At 46.9% G+C, this 25,308-nt stretch overlaps 1 protein-coding gene across 5 annotated transcripts in view; it reads left to right on the top strand.

Annotated features, from left to right (window-relative positions):
• The window catches only part of wdr17 (WD repeat domain 17), a 105,312-nt gene that overhangs the window by 10,498 nt on the left and 69,506 nt on the right, over positions 1-25,308 (top strand). For 3 of the 5 annotated variants that reach the window (XM_078215457.1, XM_078215456.1, XM_078215455.1), the window contains exons 5-13: positions 737-859; positions 3,770-3,957; positions 4,141-4,309; positions 5,017-5,108; positions 9,906-9,988; positions 12,501-12,587; positions 16,144-16,308; positions 20,872-21,074; positions 24,086-24,235. In XM_078215457.1, the coding sequence (XP_078071583.1) occupies positions 737-859; positions 3,770-3,957; positions 4,141-4,309; positions 5,017-5,108; positions 9,906-9,988; positions 12,501-12,587; positions 16,144-16,308; positions 20,872-21,074; positions 24,086-24,235 (1,260 nt within the window). The remainder of the gene's footprint in view (positions 1-736; positions 860-3,769; positions 3,958-4,140; positions 4,310-5,016; positions 5,109-9,905; positions 9,989-12,500; positions 12,588-16,143; positions 16,309-20,871; positions 21,075-24,085; positions 24,236-25,308) is intronic. The other 2 variants (XM_078215459.1, XM_078215458.1) reach the window with 1 other exon arrangement.

Here is a 25,308-nt window from a genome sequence, read left to right as displayed (position 1 = left end):
AGGTTAGGGGGATTAGTGGGGTGAATGCATGGAGTTATGGGGTTGGGGGGCACAGGGGCCTAGGAAGGATGCTTTGTTGGAGGGTCGGTACAGACCTGTTGGGCTGAATGGCCACCTTATGCACTGTAGGGATTCTATGATATCCTGAAGTTGTGAGAGGTGCTCTGTAAAGACAAGCCTTTCTTTTCTCTTTGCAGTCTCTCAACTATTTTGTAACAGCTTCATGTGGGTTTATATCAGCTGTACCTGAATTCATCTGGTTCATTTCCTGAGAGGTTTACTTGAGTGGCCGGCATGGTGGCACAGTGGTTAGCACTACTGCCTCACAGCGCCAGGGACCCGGGTTCAATTCTTGGCTTGGGGTCAGTGTCTGTGCTGAGTTTGCACGTTCTCCCCATGTCTGCGTGGGTTTCCTCTGGGTGCTCCAGTTTCCTCCCACAATCCGAAAGACGTGCTGGTTCGATGCATTGGCTATGCTAAATTCTCCCTCATTGTACCCAACCAGGTGTCGGAGTGTGGTGACTAGGGGATTTTCACAGTAACTTCATTGCAGTGTTAATGTAAGCCCACTTGTGATACTAATTAATAAATAAACTTATTTGAAACTAAAGTTGGTAGCACCTAAAATTTCCTTGTTCAGCGACCCATTGTCTGGGCTTTGTGATTAACTATGGACATCTCCTGTTACTTGGCTACCATTTTACTCATATTCCAATATTCTTTTCCTGTTCTTTAGATTCTCAAGTTGGTGTCTTGCGTGTTTGGAATGTATCAAGAACCACACCGATTGATAACTTCAAGTTGAAGAAGACAGGGTTTCATGCTTTGCATGTGCTGAGTTCCTCACCAAAGAAAAAATGTAGGTAGCAATTTGAAAAACAAAAGTCATTACCGGTGGTGAAGATTGGAAAGTTAATTGTTTAGCCAAGTCCACAATAATACTGGGTCAAATAGTTGTCTCTTTAAAATACTTACGTGTTGTAAGTGCAATTTTACAGCAGAAATTTGTGCATATGCAATGAATTGATATCTGGAATTAAGAATCTACTGATGACCATGAAAGGAGAGGTAGAGGTAGTGGAAGCAGATACAATAGTGACTTTTAAAAGGTGTCTTGACAAATACATGAACAGGATGGGAATAGAGGGATACGGTCCCCAGAAGGGTAGGGGGTTTTAGTTCAGTCGGGCAGCAAGGTCAGTGCAAGCCTGGAGGGCCGAAGGGCCTGTTCCTGTGCTGTAATTTTTTTGGTCTTCTTGAAACCATTGTCGATTGTCAGAAAAAAAACCCATCTGGTTCACTAAGCCATCTGGTTCACTGGTGGAGGCGATGGCCTCGTGGCATTCTCGCTGGACCATTAACCTAGAAATTCAGCGAATATTCTGGGGACCTGGGTTTGAATCTCGCCACGGCAGGTGGTAAAATTTGACCATGAAACCATCGTTGACTGTCAGAAAAACCCATCTAGTTCACTAATGTCCTTTCGGGAAGGAAATCTGCCCCCTTACCCAACCTGGCCTACACGTGACTCCAGAGCCACAGCAATGTGATTGACTCTCAACTGCCCTTGGGCAACTAGGGATGGGAATAAATGCTGGCCAGCCAGCGACACCCATGTCCCACGAATGAATAAAAAATTCATTCTCTTTCTCTATTACATTTAAAAAAAATTTTGCTTATTAAGCTGAGGTTCTCTGTTCGGATACCAAATGTTCTAATTTTACCAGTTGTTTGGTGATGGATTAGAAAGGGTGTCCTCAAATGGAAGAAAAATGGGGGGTTCATCGCCTCACCCCTCCGCAACTTTGCCAGCAACAGGGAAGGCGGAGGGCAGTCCTCCTGCTCAGAAGCTAATTTTGCCACCCAAGTGGCCAATCAAGGGCCTCTTTCTGCCACTGCAACAGGGGCCCCTCCAGGCCACAGTGGCTAGCTCTGGGACAATGGTCCCAGCAGCCCTGAGCTAGCCTTCCCCTGATGTCCCCACACCCATTCATAGGTACCTGTCCAACTGGCCATGGAAACCCCAAAGCTTGACTACCTTGCTAGGAGGGTGCCATCATTCCATAACCGCCTCTTAGAGTCATAGAATTGTACACCGCAGAAAAGGCCCTTTGGCCCATCAAGTCTGCACTGACAAAAGTCTGCACCCCGACAATACGTAGCACTAAAGGCATGCTAATCCCATCTTCCTGCACTTGTCCCATATCCTTGAATGCTTTGATGTTCTCATCAAGTTCTCATCCAAATACTTTTCAAAGGTTGTAAGGTTTCCGGCCTCCACTACCTTCCCAGGCAGTGCATTCCAGATCCCCACCACCCTCTGAGTGAAAAAGGTTTTTTCTCAAATCCCCTCTGAATCTCCTGCCCCTTTCCCTAAAACTGTGCCCCCTCATGATTGATGCCCTTCCATCTGCCACTTATTCCATCTATATCTTCTTGTAGCCCAGGACACTCCGCCTCACTGTTAGCTATCCATCCAATCTTTGTGTCATCTGCAAACTTACTACTCCTACCCCCACATAGCCATCAATGTCATTTATATAAATGATGAATAATAGGGGGCCCAACACAGATTCCTGTGGTACGACCCTGGGCACTGGTTTCCAGTCACTAAACAGCCTTCTATCATCATCCTCTGTTTCCCACAATTGAGTCAATTTTGAATCCACTTCACCAAATTATCCTGTAACCCATGTGAATTTACCTTTTTTACAAGTCTCCCGTTATATCAACTTGAACTTATAATTTTAAATATCATCAGTCCAACCAGGGGTGACTGAGTCAAATACCATCCACTGCATTTACAGGGATGTTAGATAAACAACCGAGGGAGAAAGGCATGAAGGAACTGACCTGACTGAAATCAGAGTTAACATTATTGTGCTAGTTCCCCTCCATCCTAAAACAAACTGGTGAAATTTTACATTCAATTTCATCTATGTGCCACAGCGGCAATTATACTTCAGATTCCCAGAAATTCAGACAGAGAAAAATTGAGTCTGATGCTTAAGGGCTGATGTTGATACATCAGTCAGAACAAAGGGAGGCACGGTGGGACGCTGGTTGGTTGTGCTGCCTCACAGCGCCAGGGACCCAGATCCAATTCCTGCCTTGTGCGACTGTGTGGAGTCTCCCCATGTCTGCATGGGTTTCCTCTGGGTTCTCCGCTTTCCTCTCACAGACTAAAGATGTGCAGCTTCGGTGGACTGGCCACATTAAATTGTCCCCTTGGTGTCCCAAGATGTATAGATTAGGGAGAATTAGCAGGGTAAATATGTGGAGTCCAAGGGATAGGGCCAGGGTGGGATGCTCTGTAGGAGAGTCGGTGCAGACAAGCCAAAAAGAGTAAGGCCCCGATTAGGGCAAAGGTAGACATTTTGAGGCCAGATTGGCCTGTAACGCAACAAGCCTCAGAACCAATAATAACAGCTGTTATTAATAGAAATCTGCTCCTCAATAAGGACATGGTAACAGAACAAATAAACACCTTCAATTTATTGTTTTAAAAATAATAGCCTATTATTTGTCAGTATTTTGTTTACCTGTTTTAGATATGTTGCATCATAATGGAAGCATGTCCCTGGGTATAATGTTCCAATAGGCACTTTCAATAGCAAAATTCCCCAAAACTATTCAACGACATTCATTAGTGTCAGTCAGTGGGGCTGGTTGAGTGACTTGGCATGTTGGGGAAGTGCGACCGGTTAACTACAGCAATGTTCAAAAGGGAGGAAGTGTCAGAAGTGAACTTTCATGCTGTCCTTTTCAGGCTATTCAGCACATTCCCCGTCAAAGAACCACCATACATCATCGACTAGCGAAGCCATCCCCCCTCCGACCCTCTCTCAAAACCAAGCGTTTTCTCTTCCGCCCGGACATGTTGTGTGTTGCTTCATGGATGGTGGAGTTGGGCTCTATGACATGGGAGAGAAGAAGTGGAACTTCCTGAGAGATTTGGTAGGATCCAGACAATGGCCGTTCCATTTTGCATTTCCAATTGCATTTTACATCGCGCGGCAGTGACTATCGCCGATATCTTTTGTGCTGTAATGATGAAAATCAAATAGCTTTGGACATGGCGTGGTTAGAAAAAAGACTAACAAATCCCAAAATGGGCCTTGTTCGTATTTTGTATTCTAGGGTCACGTGGAAACAATCTTTGACTGTAAATTTAAACCAGACGACCCCAACCTCTTAGCCACAGCATCGTTTGATGGGACAATTAAGGTGTGGGATATTAACACCTTGAAAGCAGTCTATACTTCACCTGGTAACGAGGGAGTAATCTACTCCCTGTCCTGGGCTCCAGGTAAGCGATCACTGATTAGGAACCCCTTGTCATTAATGTTTAAAGTTTATTTATTAGTCACAAGTAAGGCTCACCTTAATACTGCAGTTATTGTGAAATTCCCCTAGTCGCCACAGTTCGGCACCTGTTCGGGTCAATGCACCTCACCAGCACGTCTTTCAGAATGTGGGAGGAAACCGGAGCACCCAGAGGAAACCCACGCAGACACGGGGAGAACATGCAAACTCCACACAGACAGTGACCCAAACCGGGATTCGAACCTGGGTCTCTGGCACTGTGAGACAGCAGTGCTAATCACTGTGCTACCGTGCCACCTACATTACTGTTCAATAATGAATATACATCCTCCCAACACAGGGAGTTGGCACCATTGAAGCTGCCTTCTTAAACCGCTGCAGTTCATGTGACGTAGGTACACCCAAAGTTCTGTTAGGTAAGGGAGTTCCAGGATTTTGACCCAGCAACAGCGAAGGAACGGCGATACATTTCCAAGCCAGGATGGTGAGTGGCTTGGAGGGGAACTTCCAGGTGGTGGAATCTCAATGTATCTGCTGCCAATCTTAATGTTGTGCTTCCATATTTGTACTATGAGGAGGTGTGCCTTTATGTCTTTAGTGACTTATGTCTTTAGTTTACTGATTTAAAAATGTGTAAATGTAAATGCTCGACACTTTGATACTACATATTAATGTCCTTTTTACTTGAAGGCGACTTAAACTGCATTGCAGGCGCAACCTCGCGCAATGGAGCCTTTATATGGGATGTGAAGAAAGGAAAAACAGTGACTAGGTTTAATGAGGTAAGCTGTTACATTTCATCTTCTGGTTAAATGCAAAATGTAAAATAGATGTTGGCTTTTTTGTACTTTTCAGAGTAACTGGAGGCTCATAAAATCTACCAAGTTAAAAACAGATAGAGCTGGAAACATGGGGTGGCATGGTGGCATGGTGGTTAGCACTGCTGCCTCACAACATCAGGGATCTGGGTTCAATTCCGGCCTCTGTGTAAAGCTTGCATGTCTCCCCATGTCTGCATGGGTTTCCTCCGAGTGCTCCGGTTTCCTCCCACAGTTCAGAGATGTACAGGTTAGGTTGATTGGCCATGTTAAATTGCTTCTTAGTGTCAGGGGGGATTAGCAGGGTAATTACGTGGGGTGACGGGGATAAGGCCTGGGTGGGATTGTTGTCGGTGCAGGCTCGATGGGCTGAATGGCCTGCTTCTACACTGCAGGGATTCTATGATTCTATGCAACAAATCTGGCAGCATCTGTGGAGAGAGAAACATAGTTAATGGTTCAGGTCCATAATCTGTCGTCAGAATTCAACAATGTTAATAACATGAACCGTTCACATTCTCAGAATGTCCCTAAGTGCTTCAGATGTATAATCACTGCTGCCTTGTAGGGAAATGTAATGGTCAATTTGTATGTAGTATGGTACCAAATAATCAGACAATCAGTTTTGATGTTGTTGGTTGGGGGTAAATGCTGACAAAGCCCTTCTTTGAATAGTGCCATAGAATCTTTTGCATATTCCCAAAAGCAGCAGTCGCACTTAGTGCTTATCCAAAAGGTAGCTCCTCCAACAATGTAGCATTCCCTCATATTGAAGGGTCAGGTTTTGTGCTCACGTTGAACTTGAACCTATAACCTTCTGACTCACCTCTGTGCACGTTACCCACTGTGTCACAGCGCGCACACATAGCAACATAGAAAGATAGGAACAGGAGTCGGCCATTCAGCCCCTCGAGCCCCCCTCCTCCATTCAATAAGATCATGGCTGATCTGAGATCGAACTCCATGTACCTGCCCTAGGCCTGTAGCTATCTGTCTGTTGAGTATTATCGTACCAGCAACAAAACTGGCATTTATCAATCTTATTAAAATAAAGTGAAAATGGAGATAACATAAGTGAATAATTCATGAGTAAATTTAACTGCAGTGTATTAACATTCATTAGAGCACTGCCATGCTAGTGCTGTATTCTGCAGCGGGATTATCCAGTCCCATCAGCAGTCGCAGGCGGGACTGGAAAATCCCACCCTTTTGTTATGGTCAAAGATAGCACTGCAGACGGTCAGCACCACAGTGACTGTCACAGTCGTATCATCAGCACTATCACCAATTCCTATTCTTTTCAGAATTTGACCATATGATATACAGAATACTCCGCACATTATTTCCATCCCATTCCTCTTCCCGCACCTGGTGGTGCGCTAAGGCAGGCTTTCATCCATTTCCATAGCTAGTAATTCCTGGAATGGGTTGCTAGTCTGTCACCAGGGGCTTATATCTTGAGGGGTGTCACTCCACATCAAGCATGGCTGACCAGGAGTCTCTCCTGCTCTTACTGCCTGCCATTGGTGTGTCTGGAAGGATCTGCAGGTTGACATTAAACCTGTTTCGCCACGTAATGAATGTACCTTCTTTGGCCATCAAGTCCTGGGGTGGGACTTGAACCCGGAGCTTCTGGCCCAGAGGTAGGGACACCATACCTTGTGCCATAAGACCTCCCTGTACATTTGTATCGAACTCTAAACTAGAAGCATGCGCTTCCCCGCACGCATGAAGACGGCCTCAACCAGGATCTTAGGTTCATGTCAACTACGTTAACCCCCACCATTTGGCCTGGACTTGCAAAATCCTACAAACTGTCCTGGCTTGAGACAATTCACAACTCTTTAACCTGTGATTATCCCTCTCTCCACTCGCACTGTCTGTACCTGTAAAGACTTGATTACCTGTAAAGACTCGCATTCCAACCATTATCTTGCAATTGATTCTCTGTCTATATATGCCGTGTTTGTGAAACCTCCCTCTCCATTCACCTGATGAAGGAGCAGCGCTCCAAAAGCTCGTGATTCCAAATAAATCTGTTGGACTTTAACCTGCTGTTGTGAGACTTCTTACGCTTCCCTGGAATGTCCCACATGGCATTCTATTGTTTCATTTAAGATATCTTCAGCCACTATCAAGTTGATTTATTTATTTATTAGTCACAAGTAAGGCTTACATTAACACTGCAATGAAGTTACTGTGAAATTCCCCTAGTCACCACAGTCCGGCGCCTGTTCGGGCCAGTGCATCTAAACCAGCACGTCTTTCAGATTGTGGGAGAAAACTGGAGCACCCAGAGGAAACCCGTGCAGACACGGGGAGAATGTGCAGGCTCCACGCAGACTGTGACCCAAGCTGGGAATCGAACCCAGGACTCTGGTGCTGTGCAGCAGCAGTGCTAACCACTGTGCCACCGTGCCGCCATGGTAGCACAGCATCACGGTATCAGTCCTACTCTCTTCACTAGCCCTGTTCATCATTACGTTCCCAGCCATTTGCCACGTTTTACGCCCACACTCGTCGTGAGCATGACGAACCCGGGCGCAAAATCAGGAGACTCAGAAAACAAGAATCACGCTGACGAGATCTCGTTTTCCGATTCATCCCACCGCTCGCCGGTGCCACAATGGGGTTCCTGCCCAGGAAGGTCAGGAAGGTCGAAAACCTCATTTCAATAAATGTTAATATAATGAGTGGGCTTCCCAGTCCTATCATCCACCCATGTTTGGAATTCCCCACTCGCCAACATGACAGCATGCTTACAACTGCAGTTCAAGAAATGAGAACCAGGTAGAGGGAACCTGCCAGAGGCACACATGTAACTGTAGCCTCCGTGGGGAGAGAGACATGCCCGGGCAGTCCCCTGACACTGCCACCTGGCCCCCAACACTGTTTCCATCCTCTAGTCAGTGGCAGGAAGCAGTGCCATGGAGACAGGAGCAAGGTCAGGGGATAGTGCCTGTAGGGCCTCTGGGGAGTTCCATTGATGGGGGGATTCTCCGTATTGGTTATGGGTCCCCTTGTGCATTTGGGGAGGAGGGGTCCCCTTGTGTGAATGAAAGGGGGAATTCCATTTGTGGGTGGAGTTCATGTAACTGTGGAGGGGGGAGGGGTGAAGTGGTGAGCATGCTGGGTGTGGAGGGGGGAGGAGTGGTTTGCAGTGTTGTGTACACCTGTACTGATTGACCTGGGATTTAATTTGTTGGCTAAACATTGTTATCAAACCTGCCGAAATGGGTAATGCTGTTAACTGGTCTGTTAACCGTGTGCCGGCACGGTGGCAGAGTGGTTAGCACTTCTGCCTCACAGCTCCAGGGACCCGGGTTCAATTCCTGGCTTGGGTCACTGTCTGTGTGGAGTTTGCACATTCTCCCTGTGTCTGAGTGAGTTTCCTCCGGGTGCTCTGGTTTCCTCCCACAGTCCAAAGGTGTGCGGGTTAGGTGGATTGGCCATGCTAAGTTGCTCCTTAATTGCATGGGGTTATGGGAGTTAGGCTGGGTAGGAGTGTGGTCAGTACAGACTTGATGGGCTGAATGGCCTCCTTCTGCACTGTAGGATTCTATGATTCTTTCATTGGCTGACTGCTCTCTGGGTGTAGAAATTTCTCCTCATCTCTGTCCTGTATCCTCAAACTGTGACACCTGATCCTGGACTCTCCCACCATCGGGAACATCCTTCCTGCGTCTAGTCCTGTTAGAATTTTATGTGTTTCTATGAGATCCCCCCTTATTCTTCTTAACTGCAGCAAATGCAATTCTAACCAACTCAATCTCTCCTCATACATAAGACTCGCCATCCCAGTAAGCAGCCTGGTAAACCTTCTGTGCACTCCCTCTAGAGCAAGAGCATCCGTCCTCAGGTAATGCAGGTCTTGTTTTCCTCAAGTGTGTTCTTTTGCATGTTTAAAATTCCCGACCCGGAATCCTAGCAGCAGGATCGGGACCCTGGATCTAAAATTCAGTAAGAGTTTTAACAACACCAGGTTAAAGTCCAACACGTTTATTTGGTAGCAAATGCCATTAGCTTTCGGAGCACTGCTCCTTCGTCAGATGGAGTCGATATCTTGCTCTTAACATCTTAAGTTCATAAGATATAGGAGCAGAATTAGGCCATTGGGCCCATCGAGTCTGCTGCGCCATTCGATCATGGCTGATATGCTCCTCATCCCCATTTTCCGGCATTCTCCCCATAATCCTTCAACCCAATTAAAAATCTGTCTGACCCACTGTCCGAGCATCCACCACACTTTTTGGTCGTGAATTCTACAGATTCACAACCCTTTGGGAGAAGTAGTTTCTCCTCAACTCTGTTTTAAATTTGCTACCCCTTTTCCTAAGTCTATGACCTCTCGTTCTAGAATGCCCCACAAGAGGAAGCATCCGCTCCACGTCTACTTTATCCATACCTTTTATCATCTCATATACCTCAATTTGATCTCCCCTCATTCTTCTAAATTCCAGAGAGTATCGGCCTAAACTGTTCAATCTCTCTTCATACGACAAACCCCTCCTCTCTGGAATCAATCCAGTGAACCTCCTCTGAACTGCCTCCAACCTCACCAATGCCTTGTATAATTGCAACAATCTTAGGTAGTATTTCACGGCCGCGCTCGCCCCAAGACTGGAAAATCCCGCCCGAGGTCAACAGGCCTTTCCATGGTCCTCCCTCCCCTGCCCGCTACGATTCCAATGGAGAATTTCACCCCTTGTTTTTCTTTCCATTTAATGGTTGGCAGTTAGTGTTGTTTATTGTTTTTTGCAGCATGGAAAAAATGGGATCTTCTGCATTGCTTGGAGCCACAAAGATTCCAAGCGGATAGCAACGTGTAGCGGCGATGGATTTTGGTAAGTATTGTTTCTGTCATTTGTCTCATTGCTAGCAGTGCATTTGAGAATGTTAGGAGGCCGGTCCAGTTTACAGCTGTTTGTATCATTTATAATGGGCCGGAGCAATTTGCTTTTCGTATGATCTGCAAATATCCTGATCCTTGAATCTCACTGTCACTATTCCCAGCTCATTTTGCTGTCAGAATTTGCTGCTTTTCAGACCTTCCCCCACTGCTTCCCTTCCTTTCCTCCTATTTGCCTCTAGTTAGGCAGATAGGAGGAATGTTTTTTGAAAACAGGCCGATGAAGCACCCTCCCGATAGTTAGAGTGGCATAATGGGAACAAGGGCGCCTAAAGGATTTGCACGGATGATGCTAGGGCTGAGAGGTTATATATAGAGACTAGGAGCAGGAGTGGGCCGTCATTGCCACAGAGGACTGTGGAGGCCAGGTCATTGAGTGTCTTTAAGACAGAGATAGATAGGTTCTTGCTCAATAAGGAGATCGAGGGTTACGGGGAGAAGGCAGGAGAATGGGCATGAGAATCATATCAGCCATGATTGAATGGCAGATCAGACTCAATGGGTCGAATGGCCTAATTCTTCTCCTATATCTTATGGTCTTATGGTTCAGGCCTTCAAGCCTTCTCCGCCATTCAATATGATCATGGCTGATCCTCTATCTCAATGCCAAATTTCTGCATTTTCCTCACATCCCTTGATGCCATTAAAATCTAAAAATATCTAACTCTTTCTTGAATAGTCAGCGACTTGGCCTCCTCAGCCTTCTGTGGTAGAGAATTCCACAGGTTCACTACCCTTTGAGTGAAGAATTTATTGGTCTTCCCTACTTGCCCTTGAGAAGATGGTCTACCCTTACAGCTCCAAACTCTTCTTGATTAGCCCAAGCGCTCACTCACTCTGATGGTGACAATCCCAAAGCTGACGTTAAACTGACAGATCCTTGGTTTCTCCCTTTCTGCCTTGTTTTAAACAATGAATTGTCAGTTGTAGTTTTACAATGCGGAGGCATAATTCCTGATAAAAGCAAATTACAGCGGATGCTGGAATCTGAAACCAAAAGAGAAAATGCTGGAAAGTCTCAGCAGGTCTGGCAGCATCTGTGAGGAGAGAGAAAGGAGCTGACGTTTCGAGTCCAGATGATCCTTTGTCAAAGCTAAAAGGCATAGAAAGTGGGAGATATTTATACCGCAGGGTGAGGGAATGTAAGATGAGTCATAGCCACAGAAACCAGGGAAAAAGACAGCCAATGGCTGTCCACAGAGAGAATAAAAGGTATGAATGGCCAAACGGCAGAGAAGCTAAAATGAAGATGTTAGGGAGGCGGGCGAGTGCGGGGGAGGAAAATGGATGGGAAAATGGATTTAGAAAAGGGGAAGCAAAGGGGGAGAAAAGGGAAGGGGAAAGGGGGTGAATTAGGGGGAAAGAGTTGTGGGGGGGAGAAAAATGAAGAAAGACAATAAAGAAATAAAAGGTAGAGAACAGTAAAAAATTAAATAAAATAGAATGAAAACAAAGGGGGCCGAGGTGGGGTAGAGCAAATCATCTGAAGTTGTTGAATTCGATGTTGAGACCGGAAGGCTGTAAAGTGCCGAGCCGGAAGATGAGATGCTGTTCCTCCAGTTTGCGTTGAGCTTCACTGGAACATTGCAGCAGGCCAAGGACAGACATGTGGGCATGGGAGCAGGATCGTGTGTTAAAATGGCAACTCAGAGAGCTTTGGAAATTTCTGACTGGTGCATTTGGAATTTCTTCACATGTGTTTTTTGATACAATCTAGTGTCGAAACAGGAGTAGGGGAGATGTGTAATGATGGAGCCAGGGAGCAGAATTCTTGGTCAGCAGCAGGGGGAGGGGGGGCTGGTGTTTCAAAGCCTCAAACATTTTGAAGGAATCTGATGCCCGGTTAAATTTGGGGTCCTGGCCCCTACACCTCAACTGCATCGTTCACATGATGCTGCTTCTAAATGCCCTAACTGGGCTGGAAGTGCCCAATCAGTGGCGCCAGTTGGAACTGCCTGTATTGTGTCAGTGGAAAAGGCAGGCGGCAGCCATCTTGGAGCCTGCCGCAGCCTTGCTTCAGAGGGCCAGGAGATCAAAGGCATGAAACGGAATGCAAACAGGACTTACTGAGGTAATAGGCACAATCCTAGCAATATACCAGATGCACCAATCATTTTCAATGTCAGAAAATTAAGTTTTCCTCAGCCTCACTTTGAACGTGCGTGGGAATGTTCAGGTTTGGGAAAATCTCCTTTCAAAAGTTACAGTCCCGACTCCCCACATGCAGGTGACAAGATCCTACGTGAGCTTAAGGAGTCCACCTGGAGACAAATGGATTCCAGATTCCCTCTCCCTTGCCCTCCCTTTTAAAATTGAAGTCTCTCTGGGAGATTCGGATCCAGACATGACCCCTGGGACCGCGATTTTTAAAAGCCAGTGCCAGTTGAAAATCTGACCCCTGGTGTCTGAGCCAGAACCAGCACTATTGACTTCTCCTTTGTTTGCAGTATTATTCGAACAATCGATGGGAAGGTTCTGCACAAGTACAAGCATCCGGCTGCCGTGTTTGGATGTGATTGGAGCCAGAATAATAAGTAAGTAAATCCTTTCAACCGGGCAGCTTATGCACAGATCCTTTTGGGTTTGCAACCATGTATCCCCGTAGAGTGCAAGTCATGTTATTTGCGGTGCTGCCAAGCTTATTCAGGTTGGCATGTCATAAAAATGGTCAAAGTTAATTTGCATTGTTTCTCATTTGAGTAAAAGAACTCCTCGCGCCTCCAATGTCTGCATTGTACCTTCAGTCAGGAGGGTGAGACAGTCCAGCCACTGAAAAAAATCTCCACATATCAACACAGCTCCCTGGTCACTTCACTTGCTGGTGCTTGGGCAGTGAACAGGAAGGGAGTAATCATGGAATCCCTACAGTGCTGAAGGAGGCCATTTGGCCCATCAAGCCTGCACCAACCACAATCCCCACCCAGGCCCTATTCCTGTAACCCCACATATTTAGCTTGTTAATCCCCCTGACACTAAGGGGCAATTTAGCATGGTCAATCAACCTAACCCGCACATCTTTGGACTGTGGGAGGAAACTGGAGCATCCGGAGGAAACCCACGCAGACATGGGGAGAACGTGCAGACTCCATGCATACAGTGACCCAAGCTGGGAATCGAACCCGGGTCCCTGATGCTGTGAGGCAGCAGTGCTAACCAGTGTGCCACCTGTGCCACCCACGTATTTTTTTAAAGAGTTTAGGGTCTCTGCTTCCACCACCAACTCGGGCAGCGAATTCAAGACACCCACCACCCTCTGTGTAAAAAGATTTCTTTCTCATGTCCCCTCTACACCTACTGCCACTTACTTTGAATCTATGTCCCCTAGTCCTAGAATTCTCCATCAAGGAGAGTTGTACCCCAATATCACCACTTATTCTGCTTTGTGCATGATACTGCTCTGTCTCACACTGCTGCCGTTGCCACATGTCCTACCGTGCACTGAAACTTATAAACTTCTAACAGGATTTGACAGGGAAGATTCAGTTTCAATGGTGGGGGATTGTTTGAGGATAAAGGGTAAACCTCTTAAAACTGAGGTGAGGAGAAATTTATTCACTCAGCGGGTGATGAATGTGTGGAATTCACTACCACAGAAAGTAGTTGAGGCCAAAACATTGTGTGATTTGAAGAAGAAATTAGATATTGCTCTTGGAGCTAAAGGGATCAAGGGATATAGGGGGAGGGGGGACCAGGATATTGAAATTGATGATCAGCCATGATCAAAATGAAAGGCGGAGCAGGCTCAAAAGGCCGAATGGCCTACTCCTGTTTCTAGTTTTTATGTTTCTATGAATTGCTGCCATGCAGACAGTATCTGGAACACTTAAATCCACTCCAGCTGATGACCTCCCAAGTGCTGTTTCTCACTGCCCTGTCTGCCTTTTGCCATGATCCCATCTTGCTCCCTTGCATCCTGAACGACATCAACCTTCCCGTTCTGAGGACTTGAAGAACCCGCCAAGAAAGAGGTGAAAATCACACTGATGGTTCTGAAACACAGGAGCTAATGTTGATGCAGCTGGTGGCCCCACTATCCAGGTGGACAGACTTGTGGGACCCATACAGCATAAAGAGTTTGTCACTAACTGAATAGCAGGGAGTCCCTGGCAAAGGACTGGACTGGATGTAAAGGTGTAGTGGGGGGAGGGCGGGGGGGTGGGGGGAGAGTGGGGGGGAGGGGGGGGCATACCCACTCTCTATCCACAAACCCCAACCTGTTCCCCTGTGATAGTGAGCAGTGTTGGGCATCACGCTCACCATTCTTCTTGTTCAGGCCCTTAATGGCCACCTAAGGGCTTCATCCCGCTTCCACCACTATTTTACCCACAGCCTAGGCCAGTTGTGTAGCCTGGCAGCTTTTCTGGACAAAGTAGTGTGGCGAGAGAAGGTGAATGAGGGGGTGGATGGGTCCTCCTTTGGGGACTCTCTGAGTAAAGTTAAAGTAAAGTAAAGTTTATTTATTAGTCACAAGTAAGGCTAATATTAACACTGTACTGAAGTTACTGTGCAATTCCCCAAGTCGCCACAGTCCGGCGCCTGTTTGGGTCAATGCACCTAACCAGCACATCTTTCAGAAGGTGGGAGGAAACCGGAGCATCCGGAGGAAACCCATGCAGGCATGGGGAGAAAGTGCAGAGTCCACACAGACGGTGACCCAAGCTGGGAATCGAACCCGGGTCCCTGGCGCTGTGAAGCAGCAGTGCTGGCCACTGTGCTGCCGTGCCTCACCCGAGCCTCTCAAGAACAGGCCTCCCCACCCACCTAACCCTCCTCGCTAGGGCCTGCCAGCCATGCCCTGCCAATACACCGGACGTACCTTCACACTAATCTCCACAACCTCCTCTTCTTCGAGGACTGCCTGTAATCCCAGCAGTGGCCACCGCTTGATCACGGCGCTGCCAGGACAGCAAAACTGCTGGCCAATCGGGATTGGCCTGCAGCTCAATAAGGCGACCCATCCTCCCCAAGTGGGGACGAAAGTCTCGCCCTGAACCCATTAATGCCCCACCGGCGGCGGGTCAACCAGCTTTTTGGTGGTCAGGCTCCCAACTGACTTCGGGATGGCCGGGGAATATGGTACCTCACAAAATCCAGCCCCATAAGTGGAAGAAGAGGGTCGACCCAAAGTGAAATTGTGGTCGTGATTCAGGGGAACTTGGAACTCATCACATTAACCTGCTCACTAAGATCTGCTCCAGCTTACACAGTGGGCAGGATTTTACGGCCACACCCAAACCAAAAATCGTAAAATTCCACCAGAGGCCAACCGACCTTTCCGTGTTCCACCCCTCGCATGCTCCGATTCCCGTGGTGGGCGGGACAGTAAAATTCTGGCCAGTTTCTCCACTAGGTACCTCAGGAGGCCATCAAATGGGTAGCTAAACTAAACATCCCATTACAAACCTCTCCCTTGTCAAATGAAAGGAGTAGCAGTACAAAACTAACAGCCTCACTCAGGACATGAAACACACAGATTTTAGAAATGGAAGATGTCACACTGCCAACAGGATGGTTATTTCTCTGAGGTTACTTTGACAGAATCAAGGGAACTCTCTTCAGTACTGCACCTGATCCAAGAATGTATTAGTGTTCCTGGATAGTCATCAGTGTACTGTGTTCCACTGTCACTTTGTAACATCCCTTACCACAATCAGTAAAAGTAGAAGATAAAGCCCCAAAAGTTTTGATTTTAAAAACTATTTCTTCCCTCTTCTCACTTCCCGTGGCCTCAGAAAAGCAGCCAGCATAATTAAGGACCCCACGCACCCCGGACATTCTCTCTTATACCTTCTTCCGCCAGGAAAAAGATACAAAAGTCTGAGGCCACGTACCAACTGACTCAAGAACAGCTTCTTCCCTGCTGCTGTCAGACTTTTGAATGGACTTACCTTGCATTAAGTTGATCTTTCTCTACACCCTAGCTATGACTGTAACACTACATTCTGCACTCTCTCATTTCCTTCTCTATGAACGGTATGCTCTGTCTGTATAGCGCGCAAGAAACAATACTTTTCACTGTATACCAATACATGTGACAATAATAAATCAAATCAAGTATATGTTTATTGAAACATTCTCTTTATCTTCCAGGGATATGATAGCTACAGGCTGCGAGGACAAGAGTGTTCGTGTTTATTATTTAGCCACCAGTTCTGACCAGCCACTGAAAGTCTTCACAGGGCACACTGCCAAAGTGTTCCACGTTAGGTGGTCTCCACTGAGGGAAGGCATCCTCTGTAGCGGCTCTGATGACAGGTATCCTTTCTTGAGCACATTTATTCAAGTGAGGCATTGCGCAAAGCTACTTTGAGAGGTGAAAAGGTATATAATTTCTCCATTTCATAGAATCCCATAGTGCAGAAGGAGGCCATTCGGCCCATCGAGTCTGCACCGACTACAATCCCACCCAGGCCCTATCCCCATAACCCCATGCATTTACACTAGCCAGTCCCCCTGACACTAAGAAGCAATTTAACATGGCCCTTCCACCTAACCCACCCATCTTTGGACTGGAGCACCCGGAGGAAACCCACGCAAACACAGGGAGAGTGTGCAAACTCCACACAGACACAGGATTGCATTTACATCAGTGCACAAATAAAATGTGCATGGCGGCACGGTGGCACAGTTGTCAGGGAGGCAGGGTGGCACAGTGATCGGGTGGCACGGTGGCACAGTGGTTAGCACTGCTGCCTCACAGCGCCAGGGACCCGCGTTCAATTCCAGCCTCAGGTGACTGTCTGTGTGGAGTTTGCACGTTCTCTCCCCGTGTCAGGGGGATTAACCGGGTAAATACATGGGGTTATGGGGATAGGGCGTGGGTGGGATTGGTGTTGCTGCAGGCTCGATGGGCCGAATGGCCTCTTTCTGCACTGTAGGTGTTCTATGAAGCCTGGCTCTCCCTCCAGTCTTTAGGAAGATGTTATCAATTAATTTGTTGCTAGTCTATCAAGGGCAGAATTGTGCAAATGCACAAAACAAGGTTTTATGAAGCAAATAAAAACCTGAAAATACTGTAACTAAGCAACAGATCCATCTGGGTCTTTGAAGAGAAAGGTATGGGGATGGGAGTTCAACTGCCAGCGAGAACGGTGCAGAGACACTTTTCAAAATAGTGCTCTCAGATTGACGCTCTGGAGTAGCATTGCCAATCCTCCATTGCCTGTAGGAGGGGCTGACATTTTCAAAGCAAGGGCCAATGGTGGGAGAGCCAGCAACCCATATTCCCCTTGTTAAACAACTTGTTCAGGGGTTGGAGACGGAGACAATCAAATTGTGAAAGATACGAACGGTCTGGGGTAGAGTTAGGGACAGCACGGTAGCACAGTGGTTAGCACTGCTGCTTCACAGCTCCAGGGACCTGGGTTCGATTCCCGGCTTGGGTCACTTTCTGTGTGGAGTTTGCACATTCCCCTCGTGTCTGCGTGGGTTTCCTCCGGGTGCTCCGGTTTCCCCCTACAGTCCAAAGATGTGCGGGTTAGGTTGATTGGCCATGCTAAAATTGCCCCTTAGTGTCCTGAGATGCGTAGGTTAGAGGGATTAGTGGGTAAATATGTAAGGATAGGGCCTGGATGGGATTGTGGTCGGTGCAGACTCGATGGGCCGAATGGCCTCTTTCTGTACTGTAGGGTTTCTATGATTCTAGCTGTCGGGGGGCATGGGTGGAGAACCAAAGTTTATTTATTAGACACAAGTAGGCTTACATTAACACCGCAATGAAGTTACTGCGAAAATCCCCTAGTCGCCACACTCTGGCACTTATTCGGGTACACTGAGGGAGAATTTAGCATGGCCAATGCATCTAATCTGCACATCTTTGGACTGTGGGAGGAAACCGGAGCACCCAGAGGAAACCCACGCAGACACGGGGAGAACGTGCAGACTCCACACAGCCAGTGACCCAAGCCGGGAATCAAACCCAGGTCCCTGGTACTGTGAGGCAGCAGTAACCGAAAAAGGATAGACAAACTGGGGTACTCATGCTGGTGCACAAAGTTGTCCTTGCTTGAGTAGACCTGATGAGCGGGCGTTTGGACATTTGGGTGGTCCGTGTGTCTGCTGGGCCTCTACTCTCCTACCTGCTCTTCGCGACATTGGCAAACTCAGTCATGACTGCCACCTGCTTTAGAAAATTACCCTCCAGGGGCAGAATTGTCCCACCCGCTGCGTGAATTGTAGTGCGCGGGAGAGAAAATTCAGCAGACCATGTAAAGATCTGTTGACCTCGGGTAGGAATTTCCGGTCTTGAGGCATGTGCGGCTGGAAAATCCCATCCCAGAACTGTTTCCTGACTTGCGAATAGCATTTAGCACCACTAATTATAGAATCATGGAATCCCTACAGTGCAGAAGAAGGCCATTCGGCCCATTGATCCTGCACTGACAACAATCCCACCCTATTCCCGTAACCCCAGATATTTACCCTGCTAATCCCCCTGACACTAGGTCAATTTAGCATGGCCAATCCACCTAACCCGCACATCTTTGGACTGTGGGAGGAAACCAGAGCATCAAAGCCACCTCCAGCCCAATTGGGGCCTTTGAATTTTAAAATTGCATTGCGGCTTCTGAGGGGCAGGGTTGCCAACCCTCCAGGATTGGCCTGGAGTCTCCAGCGATCGAAGATCACTCTCTCGGATCTCCAGGACATTCTTGTGTGCAACCCTGGAGATAGACATCAAAATAATTGTTCACCTTGTCATTTTCCTAGAGGTAGAGTGGAGTGGCACGGTGGCACAGTGGTTAGCACTGCTGCATCACAGCGCCAGGACCCGGATTCGATTCCCAGCTTGGGTCACTGTCTGTGTGTTGTTTGCACATTCCCCTCGTGTCTGCGTGGGTTTCCTCCGGGTGCTCTGGTTTCCTCCCACCGTCCAAAGATGTGCGGGTTAGGTGGATTGACCATGCTAAATTGTCCCTTAGTGTCATAGAACATAGAACATAGAACATTACAGCACAGAACAGGCCCTTCGGCCCACGATGTTGTGCCGACCTTCATCTGAAACCAAGATCAAGCTATCCCACTCCCTACCATCCTGGTGTGCTCCATGTGCCTATCCAATAACCGCTTAAATGTTCCTAAAGTGTCTGACTCCACTATCACTGCAGGCAGTCCATTCCACACCCCAACCACTCTCTGCGTGAAGAACCTACCTCTGATATCCTTCCTATATCTCCCACCATGAACCCTATAGGTGTCAGGGGTATTAGCGAGGGTAAATGCCTGGGGTTATTGGGATAAGGCCTGGGTGGGATTGTTGTCGGTGCAGACTCGATGGGCTGAATAACCTGCCTTCTGCACTGTAGGGATTCTGTGATTTCCTCTTGAAAAGGGCTGACAGTCAAATGTCATCCAAATGAGTACTTTTGCTTTCCAATGGGCGTTGGAAGGCAGTGCGTCACAAGGATGGATCTGTTAGCTGACTAATGGCTGGAGCGTGGGGGCAAGTTATTTTGTTATTCATTTACGGGACAAGAGCGTCGCTGGTTGGGCAGTATTTATTGCCCATCCCTATTTGTCCTCCATTTCAGAGGGGCATTTGAGAGTCAACCACATTTGGAATACTGTGCACAGTTCTGGTTACCCTATTATAAAAAGGATATGATTAAATTAGAAAGAGTGCAGAAAAGATTTACTAGGGTGCTCCGGCACTTGATGGTTTGAGTTATAAGGAGAGGCTGGATAGACTGGGACTTTTTTCTCTGGAGCGTAGAAGGCTGAGGGGTGATCTTACAGAGGTCTATAAAATAACGAGGGGCGTAGATCAGCTAGATAGTCAACATCTTTTCCCAAAGGAAGGGGAGTCTAAAACTAGAGGGCATAGGTTTAAGGTGAGAGGGGAGTGATACAAAAGGATCCAGAGGGGCAATTTTTTCACACAGAGGGTGATGAGTATCTGGAATGAGCTGCCAGAGGTAGTAGTCGAGGTGGGTACAATGTTGTCTTTTAAAAAAGCATGTAGACAGTTACATGGGTAAGAATGGGTAGAGAGGGATATGGGCCAAATGCGGGCAGTTGGGACTAGCTTAGTGGTAAAAAAGGGGCCATGGACAAGTTGGGCCAAAGGGCCTGTTTCCATGCTGTAAATCTCTATAACTCTATGGCATTGTAAAGTTGTAAAGTTTATTTATTAGTCACAAGTAAGGCTTACATTAACACTGCAATAAAGTTACTGTGAAATTCCCCATTGCTGTGGGTCTGGAGTCACATGTAGGCCAGACCATGTAGCGACAGCAGATTTCCTTCCTTAAAGGACATTAATGAACCAGATGGTTCATGTGATAGAACCTCCAGGAATACAGTTGGCAAATTGATTGATGCCGGCTCGGGAGCTGGAAGTAATCTCGATGTCAGCTTGTTCCTGGCTTAAAACTCCAGCGCAAGACTGTCTCCAAGACTCCAGCACACTTGAAGATGTGCGGATTAGGTTGATTGGCCATGTTAAATGTTGCTTAGTGTCCTGGATGCATAGGTTAGAGGGATTCGTTGTTGGTGCAGACTCGATGGGCTGAATGGCCTCCTTCTGCACTGTAGGGTTTCTATGATTCTATGAAAATCCTTGTTTTAGGCAGTGACCCACATCAAGAACCCATTCTGAGCTGAAAACAACCAATTTTTTTAAATGTTCAGATGTTGGCAACAACTATATATATTTCCATGTTTTATTTTCTTCTCAGATTTCCAGCATTTGAATTTTTTTGCTTAGTTATAAAGCAAATTTTAACAGCTTTGGAATGTATTTAACGACAAGAGGACTGGCTCGGGGTTTATTTTTAGCTCCCACGTTGATGCTGTAAACATTCTGTATTTCCTCTGCAGTACTGTAAGGATATGGGACTACACACAGGATGCCTGCATCAACATTTTAAGTGGACATAAGGCACCAGTGCGAGGGCTGATGTGGAACACTGAAGTCCCCTATCTCTTGATATCAGGCAGCTGGGACTACACTATTCGTGTTTGGGATACTAGAGATGGAACTTGTCTGGACACTGTGTACGATCATGGTGCTGATGTCTATGGTAATGGCTCATCTTGCCTTTTATAAACTCCCCATATGTAATATGTAGCGGGGAATGATAGTGCTATTAATCTCATTGATAAATAAGGTATAGTCTGTTGTAATCTTGATCCCAAGGTGAAGTGTGATGTGAGACACTTTAATACTTTTAATACTTTATTTGATAAAAAACTCAATGAGTATTTAGCAAATAGAAAGCACACATCTTTTATCCTAATGATCTTTCGATGGGCGGCACGGTAGCACAGTGGTTAGCACTGCTGCCTCACAGCACCAGGGACCCAGGTTCGATTCTGGCTTTGGACCACTGTGCGGAGTTTAGGCGTTCTCCTGTGTCTGCGTGGGTTTCCTCCCACAGTCCGAAAGATGTGCTGGTTAGGTGGATTGGGCGTGCTAAATTGTCCCTTAGTGTCAAGGGAACCAGCTAGGGTAAATGCATGGTGTTATGGGGATAGGGCCTGGGTGGGATTGTGGTCAGTGCAGACTCGATGGGCCAAATGGCCTCCTGCACTGTATGATTCTATGACTCTATGACTTCCCCTGCATATCTCTACTGAACCTTTCCCCCATTGCTTTGAACTTGTGCCCCCTTGTAATTGATTTTCTGCCATAGGAAAAAGCTTCCAACTGTTCACCCTATCTATGCCCCTCATAACTTTATAAACTTCTATCAGGTCGCTCCTCAACCTCCGTCTTTCCAGGGAGAACAATCCCAGTTTATTCAATCCCTCCTCATAGCTAATACCCTCCATACCAGGCAACATCCTGGTAAACATTTTCTGTACTCCTTCCAAAGCCTCCACGTCATTCTGGTAGTGTGGCGACCAGAATTGCACACAGTATTCCAAATATGGCCGAACCGACGTTTTATGTAACTAACATAATTTGCCAACTTTTATACTCGATGCCCTGTCCGATGAAGGCAAGCGTGCCTATGCTTTCTTCACCACCTTTTCCACCTGTGCTGCCACTTTTAAGGATCTGTGGACCTGTACTCTCAGATCCCTGTGCATCCATGCTCCTGATGGTTCTTCCATTTATTTTATAGCTCCCACCTGAATTGGATCTACCAAAATGCATCACCTCGCATTTGTCCGGATTAAATTCCATCTACCATTTCTCTGCCCAATTTTCCAGCCTATCTATATCCTGCTGTATCCTCTAACAATCTTTATCACTATCCGCAACTCCAGCAATCTTAGTATCATCTCCAAACTTGCTTATCAGATCAGCTGCATTTTCTTCCAAGTCATTTATATATATTACAAACAACAGAGGTCCCAGCACTGATCCCTGTGGAACACCACTAGTAACAGATCTCCATTCAGAAAAACACCCTTCCACTGCTACCCTCTGTCTTCTATGGCCAATCATGATGTGGAGATGCCGGCGTTGGACTGGGGTAAGCACAGTAAGAAGTCTCACAACACCAGGTTAAAGTCCAACAGGTTTATTTGGTAGCAAATACCATAAGCTTTCGGAGCGCTGCCCCTTCGTCAGATGGAGTGGTTATCTGTTCTCAAACAGTGCAAACAGACACAGAAATCAAATTACAGAATACTGATTAGAATGCAAATCTCTACAGCCAGCCAGGTCTTAAATGTACAGACAATGTGGGTGGAGGGAGCATTCAACACAGGTTAAAGAGATGTGTATTGTCTCCAGACAGAACAGCCAGTGAAATTCTGCAAGCCAAGGAGGCAAGCTGTGGGGGTTACTGGTAATACTGATATCAGTAACCCCCACAGCTTGCCTCCTTGGCTTGCAGAATTTCACTGGCTGTTCTGTCTGGAGACAATACACATCTCTTTAACCTGTGTTGAATGCTCCCTCCACCTACATTGTCTGTACATTTAAGACCTGGCTGGCTGTAGAGATTTGCATTCTAATCAGTATTCTGTAATTTGATTTCTGTGTCTGTTTGCACTGTTTGAGAACAGATAACCACTCCATCTGACGAAGGGGCAGCACTTCGAAAGCTTATGGTATTTGCTACCAAATAAACCTGTTGGACTTTAACCTGGTGTTGTGAGACTTCTTACTGTTCTATGGCCAAGCCAGTTTTGAATCCATCTGGCTAGTTCATCCCTGATCCCATGTGATTTAAACTTTTGCACCAGCCTGCCATGAGGGACCTTGTCAAATGCTTTACTAAAGTCCATGTAGACAACACATCCTTCCATTGTCAATCATTTTTGTCACCCCCTCAAACAACTCAATCAAAGACATAACCTCCCTTGTACAAAACCATGCTGTGTGTCGCTAATAAGAGCACTCAGTTCCAAATGTGTTTAGATCCTAGATGCATAGAATGCCTACAATGCAGTAGAGGCCATTCAGCCCGTCGAGTCTGCACTGACTCTCTGACAGAGTATCTACCCAAACCCTCCCTTCCACCCTATCCTTGCAACCCCACACATTTAGCATGGCTAATCCATCTAACCTACACATCTTGGGACATTAAGGGGCAATTTAGCATGGCCAATCCACCTAAATGCACATCTTTGGAGTGTGGGAAGAAATCGGAGGAAACCCACGCAGACACAAGGAGAATATGCAAACTCCACACAGACAGTTACCATAACGCCGCCATTTCCCCCTGAGCAGCGGTTGGACATGTAACATCAGCCTTTTGGGGATGACCCGATCTGAAATGCTGACCACCAGCAGATGGATTTCCAAGTCCAGCTGGAGAATGATACGGATCAGAAACTGTGCCAAGACGGGGTCAAACATGACGCCTCACGAATCTGTGAGGATGTACCTTCAAGCAGCACGTCGCGAATCAAATCCTCACCTTGAATTAGATATCTGCAAGATGAACGTTTTGCAAGTCGGGTGCTTTTTTGCCTCATTATTATTTCAACTTTTTACTTTGGATTCTGCAGAATAGAAAACAGCCATTTCTGTCCGTCGACTGGAGCACGCTTGATAATAGTCGTCAGAATTTAACATTTTAGCCTTGCCTTTTTTTGGGGGAGTAAGTAACTGAAGCTTCATTCCCTCACCCAGGTTTGACCTGTCACCCAAACAGGCCCTTCACCATGGCGTCATGTTCCCGAGACTCCACCGTGAGGCTCTGGTCATTAACACCGCTGATTTCTCCTCTCCAAATCAACATCCTGGCTGACCAACAGTGGGAGGAAATCATTGGGAATACAGGTAGGTGTGTCACCGGATCACCTCACGATTTGCCTCCGTGTCCTGCCTATTATTTCAAAAAGCACGTCCTCCTCCAGCCCTTCAATTAAACTTTGATTTTTAAAATAAATCAATGCAGATTGTTTGACTGGACTCTTATGCGGAAAATAAAGCTTTCTCAGGCATGATCCAACCAGCCAATTGGAATTCAATGAAATCCAATTGGAATTTTGATTGGAATGCCACTTGGGATTCACTTTGACATTCGAGCTAAAGATTTGTTCACAATAACTGATTTGCTTAAGACCGTAAGAAGTAGGAGCTTAGAGGGGCGACCTGATCAAGGTGTTCAAGGTTATGAGGGGCATGGACAGGTTGGATAGGGAGCAGCTGTTGCCCTTAGTTGAAGGGTCAGTCATGAGGGGGCATAAGTTAAAAGTGAGGGGTGGGAGGTTTAGGGGGGGATTTGAGGAAAATCTTTTTGCCCAGAGGGTGGTGACAGCCTGGAATGCGCAGCCTGGGAGAGTGGTGGAGGTGGGATGCCTCACATCCTTTAAAAAGTACCTGGCTGAGTAATTAGCATGCCATATTTGGCGGCACAGTGGTTAGCACTGCTGCCCCACAATGCCAGAGACCCGGGTTCGATTCCCAGCTTTGGTCACTGTCTGTGTGGAGTCTGCACGTTCTCCCCGTGTCGTGTGGGTTTCCTCTGGGTGCTCCAGTTTCCTCCCACTGTCCAAAGGTGTGCTGGTTAGGTTGATTGGCCATGATAAAACTGGCCCTAGTGTCAGGGGATAAGCAGGGTAAATGAGGGTTATGGGAATAGGGCCTGAGTGGGATGTGGTTGGTACAGACTCGATGGGCCAAATGGCCTCCTTCTGTACTGTTGGGATTCTATGATTTAAAGATCATGCAGGGAGATGGGGCTCCAACACCATCACCATCAGGAACCACAAATGGTCCTGGTATTTGGGGTCCTCTCACCCTCCAGAATATTCAGTCCAATGTTTGAAGTAGATGACCTTTTATCAGGCTTAAAAGATGGGATGGCGCCAAACAATGAGACATTTCGGGTTAAGGCTCCTCAAAAGCCA

This window comes from Mustelus asterias, chromosome 6, assembly GCF_964213995.1.
Source record: "Mustelus asterias chromosome 6, sMusAst1.hap1.1, whole genome shotgun sequence".
Lineage (NCBI taxonomy): Eukaryota > Metazoa > Chordata > Chondrichthyes > Carcharhiniformes > Triakidae > Mustelus > Mustelus asterias.
This window is presented reverse-complemented; position numbering and strand designations above follow the sequence as displayed.